The 14,882-nt window shown below is 45.3% G+C and overlaps 1 protein-coding gene across 4 annotated transcripts in view; it reads right to left on the bottom strand.

The window, feature by feature from the left end:
• The window catches only part of LOC124118962 (protein flightless-1 homolog), a 141,486-nt gene that overhangs the window by 12,397 nt on the left and 114,207 nt on the right, over positions 1–14,882 (bottom strand). For all 4 annotated transcript variants that reach the window (XM_046481300.2, XM_046481301.2, XM_046481302.2 and 1 more), the window contains 2 exons: positions 9,966–10,140; positions 8,560–8,782 (listed from right to left, as the gene is read on the bottom strand). In XM_046481300.2, coding sequence (XP_046337256.1) covers positions 8,560–8,782; positions 9,966–10,140 — 398 coding nt within the window. The remainder of the gene's footprint in view (positions 1–8,559; positions 8,783–9,965; positions 10,141–14,882) is intronic.

Here is a 14,882-nt window from a genome sequence, read left to right as displayed (position 1 = left end):
ACATCACCTTCAAGGAAACATCACCTTTCAGGAACATCACCTTCAAGAAAACATCACCTTCGAGGAAACATCACCTTTCAGGAAATTTAATGAAATCTTAATATTTTTTACATTTGTATACTTATCCTGCATTACTCCGTATTGCATTCACTGCTGTCTTTTGACAGAGAGACGAACTGTGTGAGATCCAGCTGCTGAAGAAAGTTTTCCCAACCAGTACAGGAAGCAGTGCCCTCTCACAGTCAGCACATGACCCTTGATGTCCCATCAAAACACATAACTGCTTTAAACATGACATCTGAAACTTCGTGGGGAGGCAGCGTAGCGAAGGGCACTTAGACTTCGTAATGTTGGATAAGTATACAAATGTAAAAAATATTTAGATTTTACTAAATTTGTCTTACATATCCTGCATTACTCCGTATTGCATCTTTATCAAACGGCAAGAGCCATTCTAAATGTGATCGCCCTAATTTCGTGTGGGTTGATAGCCTTGTGGGGAGGGTCCAATCTGGTGGCTTTATAAGATTGGAGGATGACCGCCTGGAGCCACAGGGAAAAGTATTCTGGCTGACCAACGACTGCGACGAAGTGCAGACCGTCAGAAAAAAGGTGTTTCCTAGACTTGCGGCAGGTTTAAGATCGTCGTAGAAAACCTTCAGTGCCCTTACTGGCCATAATAACGCTCCTCCTCCTCCTTGGCGCCCACAATGGACGAGGGGGTAGGGGATAATGAATGATCTTTCAGGCTGTCCTTGGAGTTGATTCTTTATGATGAAGTCCCAGCACGGTCCATGGTGAACGGCGCCCAGAGTACTGTGTTCAAACCGGACACGGCAGACGTCTAGGGCGTTGAGCTCATTGACCCGAGCGTCAGTAGCCGAAACCAGTAGAAATACCGTCTTCTTCCTTAGGTCGTAGAAGGAAGATGTGTGAAGTGGTTCGAAGGGAGCCGTCCGAAGAGCGTTTAAGACCACATTCAGATCGGATCCTGGTGTTTGTCTGAACAGAATACCTGGAACGGGCACCATTTATCATCAGTCCCCGTGTAGATGGAAGGTGGGCTGTAGCAATAGCCTTGGCCGCTCTAGCCAAATAGCCCTTGGCTCATGGGGCTTTCTGCAGATGTGTCAGGCGTGCAGACGAAACCGTTCAGGTTTTAGGGTGTGGCAACCGACTGTGTGGATGGAGCAGAAGGTTGGACCACACCGGAAGTTCCAGCTGTTGTCTCGGGGATGTTTTGGAGGTCGACAAACCAACTTCTGGCCGGCCACCAAGATGCGACCAAAATCAGTGTCAGATGCCAAATGGCCTGGATCTTTGAAGAACTGTGGGAGAGGGAACCGGAGGCGGAAAAGCATACTCGTGGAATCTTTCCCAGGAAAAACTGAAGGCGTCGACTGCCACAGCGGCCAGATCCTGCACTGGTGAAATGTGAGGCAACAGCTGGCAGTTCAGAGATGTGGCGAACAGATCGATGTTTGGTGTATCGATTGTTTGACATAGTCTGGCGAAGACCTCTGGGTGGAGCTTCCATTGGGTGGGAGCCACCTAGTTAGGCCTGGACAGAGCCTGTGCCAGAACATGCTCTCAACCTGGTGAGTGCAAGACGAGCTCCTTTTTCTTAAATGTCAGCAACAGGGGTCTCCGATCATGTACCGTCGGGACGATACGTGGAGAGGTGACCTCACCTGCGACCCAAACCCCATGTAGACGAAAAATAAACCAGCTCCACAATCGACCGCTGAGGCATCGACGTAACCGGGTAGTCGGAAGTCGAGGCAATGTGATACTAGGCAAGTAGTCAACAGGGGTCTATGGAACGGTCGTGGGACGAAGTAGAAAATCGACGCTGTATCTGGTAGTCAAGGCTGAAGATATGAAGATGTCGTAGTCTAAATATCAAACCGTACGAAGGAAGGTGATCTTTTCCATCCCTTGAACGGCTTATAGGTCCTATCGTTCTTATAGCGAGGGGGCGATGAAACGAGGTGCCTCGCAAAAGCCGTGCTGGCAGCGGAGGTCTATCGTTTTCATAATCTGTGCATGGATGGACTGCAACAGGCGTCTGGTTGAGTGGTTGCACCATGCATACATGTAAGCATGCAAACCAATCTGTAGAAATACATTGCTCCGCTCGCCATGGTCAGTTGACCTTATTCCGGTCGGAGTTGTTGACAGTCAGAGTACTTGACACATGACATGTAAATCACTCTGTGCAGTAGCTGAGAAAGTCGCATTGGATCCGGAAGTGAGATGCAATCTCCACACACAGACAATCCTCGATGAACTGTGTGGTAGACAAACAAGTGGTGTACCCGAGTTTTGCGAAAAAACGCAGGAGCACCGGGGTCACCGTGGAAAACCCGGGGGGCGCCGAGGAAGAGTCGCTGGCGCTGAGGCAGGGTAGAGGAGGGTTGGCGTCGGCGATGTCGACGAAGAAGACAGTGGATGTCGTCGTCGAATGGCGGGGCCGGTGCAGAGCGATATGATACACCCTGATATGCGAGACCAGTCAACTATGATCCCGAGAAGTGGGTACCCAGTAGCCTATGACGAAGGGGTCAAACAGGCTTGATGAGCCTGAAGTGAAGATCTGCCAGTTCTGATACAGACGATGTCCACCAGAAGCTCTGATTCGATGGAAACCCACAGGTAATCTCTCCGAAAGCATGGCGCTTTAAACGACGGGGTTAAGGAGAACGTCGCCAGTGGGCAAGTTGAATCGGACCAAATGTCTATTGGTTGAAAAGATTCCTTCCAGGTAGTTGAACGCCGCCGCCGCTGCTGTCAAGGTAGATGGCTGAGGAGAAGGAAGACCCGTCCTGTTATGGGCGTCACCGGAGGGGATGATGTTGTCGATAAAGGTGTCAGCAAGAGTGGTGCAGAAAGACCGCAGTCTCTGAGTTGTAAGCCATATCAGGGGGTCGACGAGCACACTGAGTGAGGTGTGTTCTGGATACTTGTATCGAGTTGAAGGAGCACAGCGACGAAGGACTGCAACATCAATAGTACAATCACGGCAGAAGGGGCTGCCCCGACCAGATTTGTTCCCGTGGCAACAAGTGCAGCGAGGCAGAAAATCTGGAATTTAAGCAAAACATAACTATGTGGCAAAACCACAAAGTACGGGAAGCATAATGTAACTCAAAAACTTTGTATTTTATTGAAATTTTATGAGAGCAAACAATTACGCTAAGAGGTAGCGAAAAGGCATAGCTTTAAGCAAACGCATAACCATGTGGCAAAACTATAAAGTACAGGAGGCATAATGTAACTCAAAAACTTTGTATTTTATTGAAGTTTATGAGAGCAAACAATTACGCAAAAAGGTAGCGAAAAGGCAAAGCTTTAAGCATAAAACATAATACATAAATTTAATGTATTACCCAAGCCAAAGAAAGATTTCAAAACGCAGAACACGAAATTACGTGGCCACGTGTTGAATGGCAAAAATGGCGGGTGAAGAAACGAAATGGAGGGAACAACATTGCGCCCGTAAATTAATGTGACTAGAGCCACAAACAAGCGATAAACATTACAAATTACGAATGGGAAGACCCTAAAGGTAACAGCCCATAAACAGGTAACGATGTAGCAGCATTCGATGAATGTAGAAACACGCAAAATATAGAAACAAGAAACTTTAATTTCCATAAGGGATACAAAGTACGTCCATCTGTGGAGGTGACAAAGCAGTTATGCGTTTTGATGTGACGTCATGACTTCCGGGTCACATGCCGACTGTGAGAGGGCACTGCTTCCTGTACTGGTTGGGACAATTTTCTTCAGCAGCTGGATCTCACACAGTTCGTCTCACTGTCAAAAGACAGCAGTAAATGCAATACGGAGTAATGCAGGATAAGTTGAAAAACATCACCTTTCAGGAAACATCACCTTTCAGGAAACATCACCCTTCAAGGTAACATCACATGGACACTGGTTATTGCACATGGACACTGGTTATTGCACATGGACACTGGATATTGCCCATGGACACTGGATATTGCACATGGACACTGGTTATTGCACATGGACACTGGATATTGCACATGGACACTGGTTTTTGTACATGGATACTAGGAGGGACTTTTGATGAACCAGCACCATCAACGCAGTCCTTAATCCAGTTAACTAAAACAAGGTGAACCTTGCACAACACATGTGTGACTTGGATATTGCACATGGATATTTAAAATGGATATATTGCAAATTAATACTGGATATTGCACATGGCTATTGCAAATTGATACTGGATATTGCACATGAATACTGGATATTGCACATGGCTATTGCAAATTGATACTGGATATTGCTCATGGCTATTGCAAATTGATACTGGATATTGCACATGAATACTGGATATTGCACATGGATATTGCAAATTGATACTGGATATTGCGCATGGATACTGGATATTGCACATGGATACTGGATAGTGCACATGGATATTGCAAACTGATACTGGATATTGTGCATGGATACTGGATATGGCAAATGGATAGTGCAAATTGATACTGGATATTGCATATGGATATTTGATATGGATACTGGACACTGCACATGGATAGTGGATATTGATATATGCTCAAAAGATATGCATTATTGACATCTCTATGCATATACATTTAATCAAGTGTTCCTGCTATAGTGTTTGCAAACATGCAACGCTGAACATTTTCATTTGACAATTTCTTTGACAATTTCTTCAACAAATCACAATTCCAGTTCATACTAGTTAGTATGCAGAACAATTTACTGTAAAAACAATTAACATTCTGTCCATAGCACTTTGGGAAAGGGAAATCAGTGTGGTCACTAAAGAAGTTCATGTTCAGTATTAGCACCCTTATACTGAAGAACTGAACATCAACAAATATGGGTTTTTCAGATTAAAAACGATGTTTTATTGGTCTGTTTTCAGTCGTACAAATGGGTATCTCATACCTCTAGTCGCACGTTAAAAGGAAGCCAGAAGCTGGAATGTAAACAATAAACTTGTTTCCGTCCGGTTGCGCACGCACCCCCCTATGACATGTCACAAATCTCGAAGAATAACCCATCAAGCAGGACTGGACTGGATTACTTCCCAGTGGGGATGGCTGGGTGGGAACGTACGACTGAAAACAGACCAATAAAAAATCGTAAATAAAATCTGAAAAACCCATGTTTTAGTCTGTTTTCAGTCGTACAAATGGGTAGAATTTGACAGAACACTGGAAGGAGGGTCGGGAAAGTAATCAGGAAGTGACCTCTTTCACGTCGAATGTATCAAGTTCCTCACCCCTGTAGTGACAATAGAACATTCGACCAGATGCACGGACGAGACAAATTGTTTATCACGAACGCACAGCATGGTGAATGCTCATCGACACACAACTAATTATCGATGCGACAGGACAACTGCACGCGTCAGTTGAACTGCGATTGAAGTGGTCGACGTATAGTTTAGTTACAGAGCAACTCGCAGTATACAAGGTAACTAAAACAGCATGTTTAATGCTTTTCAACCCACAAGTAACTATCGATGCGACATGACAACTGCACACGACAGTTGAATTGCGATCGAATGGTGGACGGCATATAATTTAGTTTCAGAACGACTCGTCGTATCCAAGGTAACTAAAAATAGCATGGTTAATGCTCTTCAACACACAACTAATTATCGATGCGACAGGACAACTGCACACGTCAGTTGAATTGCAATCGAAGTGTGGTCGACGTATAGTTTAGTTACAGAGCAACTCGCAGCATACAAGGTAACTAAAAAATACGAGCAGTACTATAAAGTATGGGAAGACGATGCATACACCGCATAACCATAATAAAACAGCCGGAGTACTGCATGCAACAAAAACCATAAGAATGCGTACATTCACCAACAGTTTTTATTGTAACCTGTTATCTGGCACGAAGTGTCAAGCAAAAAGTCCAAAGTGAATAAAGCACAAATTCACTGTCTTTTCTGGGAGATCGGTTGTGTCACTACGAGTGGACCAAACTGTGTGCTCATGTTGAAGCTATGGCTCGAACTTCGTGCAGATGAGAGGAGGTGGGAGGTGCGAGTCCTTGCGCCTCATAAGCTCTGAGAATGACCGCTCTCAACCATTGGTTGAGAGCAGCATGAACAGCCGTCAAAAATGTTGTCGTCGCTGTTCAGATCGCTGCAGGTAAATACGAAGCGCATAACCTGGGCTTTTCTGAGACAATGTCGAACGCGACCTGATCGAGAGGCCCGTAAATCGAACTAGACAGGTAGCGCAGAACGATATCCAGGTCCCAGGCCGGCAGTCGGAATTAATGTGACTCATCTTCAACCATGAAGGCACGTAGAATTTTCTGCAATTCCGGTATTTTAGTGAGCCTGTCGCCGGTAGGAGACGGCTCGTCTAGGTAGAAGGCGACCCTGATCGCCTGCCGATGGAGCCATTCTACGACCGTCTTCATGATCCGTGTGATGAAGTCTTCCCCCTACCGGTAGCTTGTCTAAAGGTAGTAGATTCTGACGACGGTAATGGCGGGGGAAGGGACCTCACTTCCTCCCCCGCTGGCTTGCTGTCGACAGCATAGCAAGCGGTTGTAGCTGGTGACGAACAGCAGTGTCCATGGATCCCCAATGCCTGTCTACTACAAGAATCTTGGAGGGCGCTGGTTTCTTGAAGATGAGCTCCCAATCCAAGTCCCTACTCATGGGTGACGAAAACGGCATGCCATAGATTGGGTAAGGCGATCGAACAGGTGATTTGCTGAAACTCTGCCCCAGCAGAGCAGATGCAAGTTCTGGTCCATATCGTGAGCCATGGCTCTGAAGACATCGGGAGGAGAAGACTGAAGAGACTGCGGCGAATCTCCAACCTGAAAGCCAGCACACGTCGGTTTGTCATCATCTTTTGATAACTCAGGCAGAAAAGTGAGATAGTCAAGCCATAGCCAGGCTGTCGTCACAATCCATCGTCGACGTTGATTGTGTAGGCGTAGATGAAGGAACCGGTGTACAGGACGATGGTCCATGGACCTCCGACGTCGTCGAACCCTTCTCGGTCGACGCCGTCAAGGCGAGTACCGCCGCGGTGATCTGGCCTATCAAAGCCGGATTGAAATGAAAGTGAGACGAGGGTGACGATCGATCATTATCTCTACGACGCTGATTTCCAAAAAACTCCCTTCGAGAGCGTCGCACGTCCCCGTGGGGACGAGGGCTACGATCCCTAACTGTAGAAGTACTACGATCCCCATCGTAGTTATCGTCCGAATCGAACTCCCGACGACCTCGAAGGCGTCGAACGTCCTCGTGTCGTTTACTGTCTCTCGACGAGGCACTCGACCTGTCGTCCCCGGGCGGGAACGACTTGTAGAGTGGGATCCATGTTCACTGTCGACCTATCGTCGTTGGTAGGACGAGAGACGGACCGACTGGGGACCGTAGTCCCCTCATGGTCCTCGTCACGAGCCGGTCCCGTCGTAACGGGGGTGGCTGAGTGACGCTCTCGATCAACCGATTGACGAAGATCAGTTGTGCGGGAAGTATCATCAGCAGGCGAACGGTCACGTGTCTTGTCAAAAACATAAGTGGACTGGGGCGGGTCGTTATCAACTGATTTCTTGGGTGTGGCCGACACGCCACCCCCAGGGCCAGATGTAGAGGCTGCAGAGTCCAGGGATCCACCCGATGACCTACTCTGCTTGTAGCCCGCTTCGCCAACGCACGAAGATACCAATTAAAGTTTATTAAAGTGATCACATACTTTACAACGTTTATCCCACGAACATGTTGAAAATCCGTCATTAATTATGCAGGAAGGACAATACTTGTGAGGATCTACTTTAGACAGTATACTTTGACACGAGGCAGAAAAGCCCGACATGTTGCCACGTGTATAATCAAGTCAAACAGTGAAACATGTGTTGAACACAAACAATGGATTACCAAGGGTTACATTCCAGGAGTCTACAGGTAAGACATATTATTATTACTGTATTAGAACAACAACTGTAGACACACGATAAGTACTAGTAGAATACAAACTAGCAGTCTATCGCGAAAGTCCTTCTCGAGCGACCAGCTCAGAGGCGCGCTGAGAGATTTGTGACATGTCATAGGGAGGTGCGTGTGCAACCGGACGGAAACAAGTTTATTGTTTACATTCCAGCTTCTGGCTTCCTTTTAACGTGCGACTAGAGGTATGAGATACCCATTTGTACGACTGAAAACAGACTAAAACATGAATTTGCCTGGACATTGTGCCCACCAGACTTCCACCTTTTCCCAAACTTGAAATCAGAACTGCAAATGACGATGATGATGATGTAATTTCTGGTGGGAAGGACTTTTTCTACATCAGTGGGATCTAGGCACACCTGCATTGCGAGCAGAAGTGTGTGGATCTCGGAGGGATTTCGATGAACCAGCTCCATCAACGCAGTCTATAATCCATTTAACCAATCAAAATGACTAAACAAGGTGAACCTTGCACAACACACGTGTGTCATACAGATTTACTATCTTACCACCTGTCTATTGACACTGTGGAAAAACAACCGTGTTATCCCCCTGCTCACCTGTACACATCTAGTAGCGATAGGACTGCCATTGGCTCTCAGCTGGAAGAACTCAGTAGATGGTTTCACTGTTTCAGTGTTGGGTGTTCTCATTGGCCGTTTGCCGGTGCGGATCACAAACTTGCGTTTAAAGTGGGATAGAAACTTAAGATTCTCTTGTTGCTGATGTTGTCGTACCACCTCCAACTTGTCCTGAAACAGAGCTGCAAACTTCTTCTGCAAACTGAAACAGAACAATACAGTCATTACTTCATGCATCCATCAACACTTTCATGCAAAGGGTCTGTTCCTAAGTCAATAAAGAAACTTGGGTGATAAAATGTAGGCAAACAATTGACTGTCTGCTCAAATGTGGGGTGTGGCAAAGACAAAATGTCTCGAACAGATGAAACAGATGAAATATATCCTGAGTGAGAGGATGTTTAAGTTACAGTTTTCAGTTTTCTAGATGGGGTTACAATGACCTGTCAACTGTCTGAACCAGGCAGCCTGTGTGAGGCTGCATATAGACAACAATCCAGGAAGTTTGGGTCGATGGCAGTCAGGGCACACATTGTCACCTTGCAACTGATCTTCATCTTACTTAAATGCTGTCTGAATAACAGCAATTATTTCAGTATGTGAATGACCTTGACACATGGCAAGAATTGAAGAAAGTGCTAATGATTGAAAAACACTATATATTATCATGAATCAACAGAAGTGTTGCATGATCCGACAATAAGCTTTCTGGTGATTGATCTTGATCTTCACTGGAGCTCATCGAGAATATTCTCAAAATAAGACCCCACCCAAGGAATACCCATAAATGGTTTCATCAAATTCCAATTGGTAATGTTAAAGATATTGTGTTCACAAGCTTTAGGGATGGTCTTCTCCACATTGAGTGAACTTCCCCTTATATGTCATCGCATCACATGTGAGAACATTACATAATTGTTACAAATGTGAAGTCTTCATACCAAGAAGACAAGATGTCCTGAATGAAACTGTTTACATGTAAAATCTTAGTGACCATGTAAGTTGAAAATCATGACAAGTATTGAAAATAGTTTTGATATTTCAGAAATTATTCAGGTTTTATACATAACTTCTAGTGACCTTGATCTCATAGAGAAGTCCCCTAAAAGTTGATATCATCAAGACCCCACCATAGAGATTGTGTGTGCTAAGTTTTGCCCAATTACAATAATAAATGTTCAAGGCATAGTGTCTGCAAGGTGTTTGGGACATCTACTTCAAACTTGGTGACCTTTAAAACTTAATACATGTTCCTAACACCTGTCAAGCATTTGGTTGAAAAAAACCAACAAAACAATTGTAGCGGCAGAGCCCAAAGTTGAGATGTGACACAAAGTTCATAATTACAAGCAATGATGGCAATCATTAATGGTTATTTGTATTACCTGAAGGTGAAGGTGAGCCAGCCCATGTTGGAGGCAGTCCGGCCCTGCCAGAAGTACACAATACACTTGTATTCATCCTCTGGTGGATCCTCATCTTCCTCCTCACCTTCTGGCAAGTCAACCGGTACCCAGTACCGACACAGGAACACATAGCTGTCATCACTGTAGAATACACCTGCCAAATACACACACATTCACCTTAGTATCAGATGAAAACCTGTCACATACACATACACATACACATAATTATCATATAATGTGTAGGTTTCTCGGCAGGATAAAGCCTACGGAAAAAAACAATATCCGTTGGGGTCATATGCGGATAGCGATGCAAATATCAAAGGTCAAGTAGGGACTACTTTCAGTGTATATTCCAGGAAAACTCGCAATGTTTAGGTAATGTTTGCGAGTGAGGGGAAGCGATTTTCAAGCACAGAATTGAAGAATGAGATTATATGATAAAGAGGTTATCACGCATCCATGGTCAACGACAAGGGAGCAGGATCAATTGATCCGAAAACAACCTCTATGAAACCAAGCTCAAACGTTGAATCAATTGCTGCACACTTTCATCAGGCTATAGGACTATGAGATACTGGACAGACGACTTGATATCATCAACATGCAGTGCATCTCCATACTTGATGGCGAAATGTTGTACCACCCCTTACAAACTGTCTCCTTACAAACTGGGTCACATGTGATGTTTGGAAATGAGTCCCGATTCACTTTGTCGATCTGAATGTCAAGCCAATGTCAATCTAAGTCCTCATGATAGATTTGGCGGTAGATCAGGTATGGTGTGGGGCCGCATCACTATGACTGACAGAACCCCACTCCATACTGTGCAAGGCAAGGTCACTGGGCAATATAGGCTGCTGACCATATTCCTAAACTTGGCCAGGCACTGCAAGCAGACCTGCCAACCCCTCATCAGGACAGAGGGGGAGATTTGACTTTAAAATGGAGGAGATATGTAGCTTGACCAATTGACGACATGTTCAATCCGTCAAATTGTCAGGGTTCGTCATGATGCAGGTATTCTGAGTATTTGGTGAGATTTTGGTAAAAAAATCCGCCAAAGAAATATCAAGTGCATTTATCCTGACGCAACATGACCTTTGGGTCATTGTTGACCTTTCTGACCTTGATGTGTATTAATCTCATAGGCTGACTAGTACTGTCAAATGCAAATTAGATTGCTGACCTAGGACGCTAGCAAAGTATTAGCCAATCAACTTGTGTAAAATAATCACATGATAAATTCTCGCGAAATTTTATTTCTGTGCAGACGAGTCACGATGACAGTCAAAAGGAAACTTTGACTTGGAAGCCGTAGCTATGAAGAAGCCTGATCGAGTTACATTGTTATTTCGACTACCGAATCAACCAATCACGCATGGTTTTGCTTCTGGAGATGGCGCTTGCTGGTCATATTTTGTTTTCATTTCCGATAGTTCAATGGCGTAACTTTGAGGTATGTTGATGTTTTAACAAATTTTCTGACAAATCTGATAACCAATATCATGTTAGTAAAATCTAAATATTTTTTAGATTTGTATACTTATCCTGCATTACTGCTTAATGCATTCACTGCTTACCTTGCGACAAAAAAACTGGGACAGCGTACCGGCGATGGTCTTGGGTGAAGATAAATAAACTGTTCCTGAATCCCTCTTTTACACCATGCTGTTGCCGTCCCCGTGACCTCACATGACCTAGGTCACCTCTTCACATTACTGCCTGTCGCCCAAACTTAAAAAACATTCTTTTGAGGTTTCTGAAGCCAAAGTGGGGAGGCAACGGGTGGGCCTTAAACGTAGTAATGCAGGATAAGTATCCAAATATAAAAAATATATTTAGATTTTACTAATTTTTTTACTTATCCTGCATTAGTCCTTAATGCATCTGTATCGGACGGTCTGGAGGTGGGAAACCCTCAGAATACAGAAACCTCAATAATTCACACCCTGAAGGTAAGACACTTATTGGTCGGTAAACCCTGAAGTGGAAAAGTTCAGAAAAACGCTATTACGGTAGGGCTATTTCAATGCGAAAAACCATTGAACATAAGAATTAAAGAGTAGTTCCCTATAAATCTTTAGTAATAAAGACAAATAGCTCATCAGCCAAATCTTTACTTACTAGAAAAATATAGCCCTGTGGACAATTGCTTGTCTAATATTCGTCCACTGGCGAAATCTGATCAACTGCACTGGAAAGAGAAAAGCTCTGTATAGGGCGAGTTTATTATTTGCGTCGAGGGTTGGTAACTTACTGAGCTACAACCAATGTCCCAAAACTCTGTACACTTTCGACATCCTCTAGAGTCACATCGCGAAGACATGACTGGCGAAAACTGTGTCGGACCACCAAAACCATCCTTCCATGATTGCTGTGTGATGCCATGGTAGAGGCTAGTGCCCTGATCTCATGAGCATAATTCGCTCTCGGCGGATCCAAATTGGCGATCAAATAAGCCTGAAGGATGACTGTGCGTAACCATAGAGATATGGTGTTGCGACTAACTTCGGTAGTGGACGTAGTAGATACGGGTTCTAAATAACCGCTTCCTCAAACCACGCCTAGTCCTGGAACGGCAGATGAAAATTCGCAGTGCTTGTACCGGACATAATAGAAGTTCACCCTCATCTTCACTACCCACAATCGTCGATATTGGTGGAATGGTGACGGAATGATCGGGTTGGCCTGGCAATTGATTCTTAGCAATAAAATCCCAGCACAACCCGAGATGCACTGCTCTGTGCATCCAATGCTAAAAATGACCCCGGGTGATGTCGATCGCATCGCTAATGCCAAGAGAAATACTGTTTTCTTGGTGAGGACATAAAAAGAGGATGCATGGAGGGGCTCAAGGGGGAGTCCCTGCAAACCTCGAAGTACCACATTCAAATCCCATGCAGGTGGATCCTCAAGCCTGAATGAGCGTAATAAGGCCTGTAGTTCTGGGACCTTAGTCATCCTACGATTATCCGGAACAGCCAACACTGAGTTAAGTGCAACCAAATACGTAGTAATAGTGCTACCTTTCAAGTGTCTTTGGGTACGCAAATGTAGGAGATATTCAGCTAAAAACTGAGATGACACAGTAGCAAGGTCTTGACTTTTTGCCTTGCAAAATGTTTCAAACGATCCCCACCTGTCATCGTATAGGCCCCTAGTAGAGGGACGATGAGCTAACGTTATAGCTTGTGCTGCCCGTGCCAAACGCCTTTTAAAGACGAACAAACCGTGCAGACGAAATCTGTCTAGTGTTGGATAAGGCAATTTGCAGTGAGGGTGGATAAGTAGGTTGGACCACTGTGGGAGGGGTAGTGGATCGTCTTCTGCTAGATTTCTGAGCTCAATGAACCACCCTCTCGCCGGCCACCAGGGCGCAACCAAAGTCAGAGCAAGTCTCCTTGTCTCCTTGATCTTTTGTATTACCCTGGGAAGTAAGACTGGTGGCGGAAAAGTGTACGCTTTTAGTCCTTCCCAAGGAATGCTGAACGCGTCCAACGTCCAAGCCTTTCGGATCCGGTAACGGGGAGACATATGTCACGAGTTGGTAATTTTGGCAAGTTGCAAACAGGTCGATGTTTGGTTGCCCGAACTTATGAAGCAGTAACTGGAACGCTTCTGTGTGAAGTTTCCACTTGGTGGGGGCTACCCTGTCTGGACTTGATCAGGCATCGGCCAGAATGTTTCGACATCCGGGGATGTGCTGAACTATGAACTGTAGTTGCAGACGATCCACTAGATGGAAAAATCTGAATGTCTGTTGAAGTAGCGAGTGGGAGTGCGTTGTTCCCTGATTGCGCAGGCACCACACCACAGTGCTGCTGTCTGGATATTGCGAGTTGGGCTGACTGTAGTTGATTCTGCCAGTGAGATATGGTAAGTATCTCCAACTTCCAACTCCAAATTGTTTATGTGCCACTTTCGAGCGCTTGACCACAGTGCTGAGGCTGTCTGGCCTTGCAGGTGAGCACCCCACCCCTGAAGGGAGGCATCTACGAACAGGTGTAGATTCGGGGACAACCCGGACAAAGAGACTCCTCTTAAGACAATCGACTCTACCGTCAACCAAATGAGGTAAGGCCTTAGATGAGTTGGTAGCATGATGGCCTTGAGTGGATCCTGACTCCTGATGTAAGGGTCCAGGAATTGTTGTCCTGGGCGTAATTGTAATTGGCCTCTGCTGGTTAGATCCTGGGCTGAGGTGTGTAACCCTAACAACAGTTGCCATTGGTGAAGTGTGCGTGATTGATAAAGAGCAGGTGACAGGAGGCGTAAAATCTTTTGCCATCTGTCCCTCGGGACTGATAGGACTGATCTGTTTGAAATTGGCCTCCTATGAACTGGAGTTGAAATGATGGAGTTAGCTCCAACGTCGCCTCGTTGATTATCCATCTCAGTTGATATAGTAGCCTTCTGGAGAAATCCCGGTGGAGTACTAACGTCTGTGTGTGTTGATGACACAGGAGACAGTTGTCTATGTACGACTCGAACCAAATGTTCCTCAGGTGTAGAAACGCAGTTATGGGCTTCATTACTCGTGTAAATAGCCACGGGGACACTGAAATGTCAAATGGGAGTACTGTACTGCCAACTGGTAGTGAACCCCATTGAAGTTGAACCTGAGGAACCTGAGGAACCTGCGGTCATTGGGATGGATCTGTATGTGCAGATATGCATTGATCTAATCCTATTTGCCAGGGTCGATCGGAATCGACGTAGGATGTGTCCAAATGGTACCTTTTTTATCCACCCCGTTACCCGGCGAAGATACTGATCTGAGGCGGTCAGCTACCCAATCAGGTAGCCAGGCCAAGGTGAGTATTCCATTCAGTTGAGGAATCTCCCTCCTCACCATTAGAATAGTCCGATGAATCAGAACGATGTTGACGTGTGCGT

This window comes from Haliotis rufescens, unplaced genomic scaffold (genome assembly GCF_023055435.1).
Source record: "Haliotis rufescens isolate VD_foot unplaced genomic scaffold, xgHalRufe1.0.p SCAF_66, whole genome shotgun sequence".
Classification (NCBI taxonomy): Eukaryota; Metazoa; Mollusca; class Gastropoda; order Lepetellida; family Haliotidae; genus Haliotis; species Haliotis rufescens.
The sequence above is the reverse complement of the archived record's forward strand: the minus strand, read 5'-3'. Positions and strand labels throughout refer to the sequence as shown.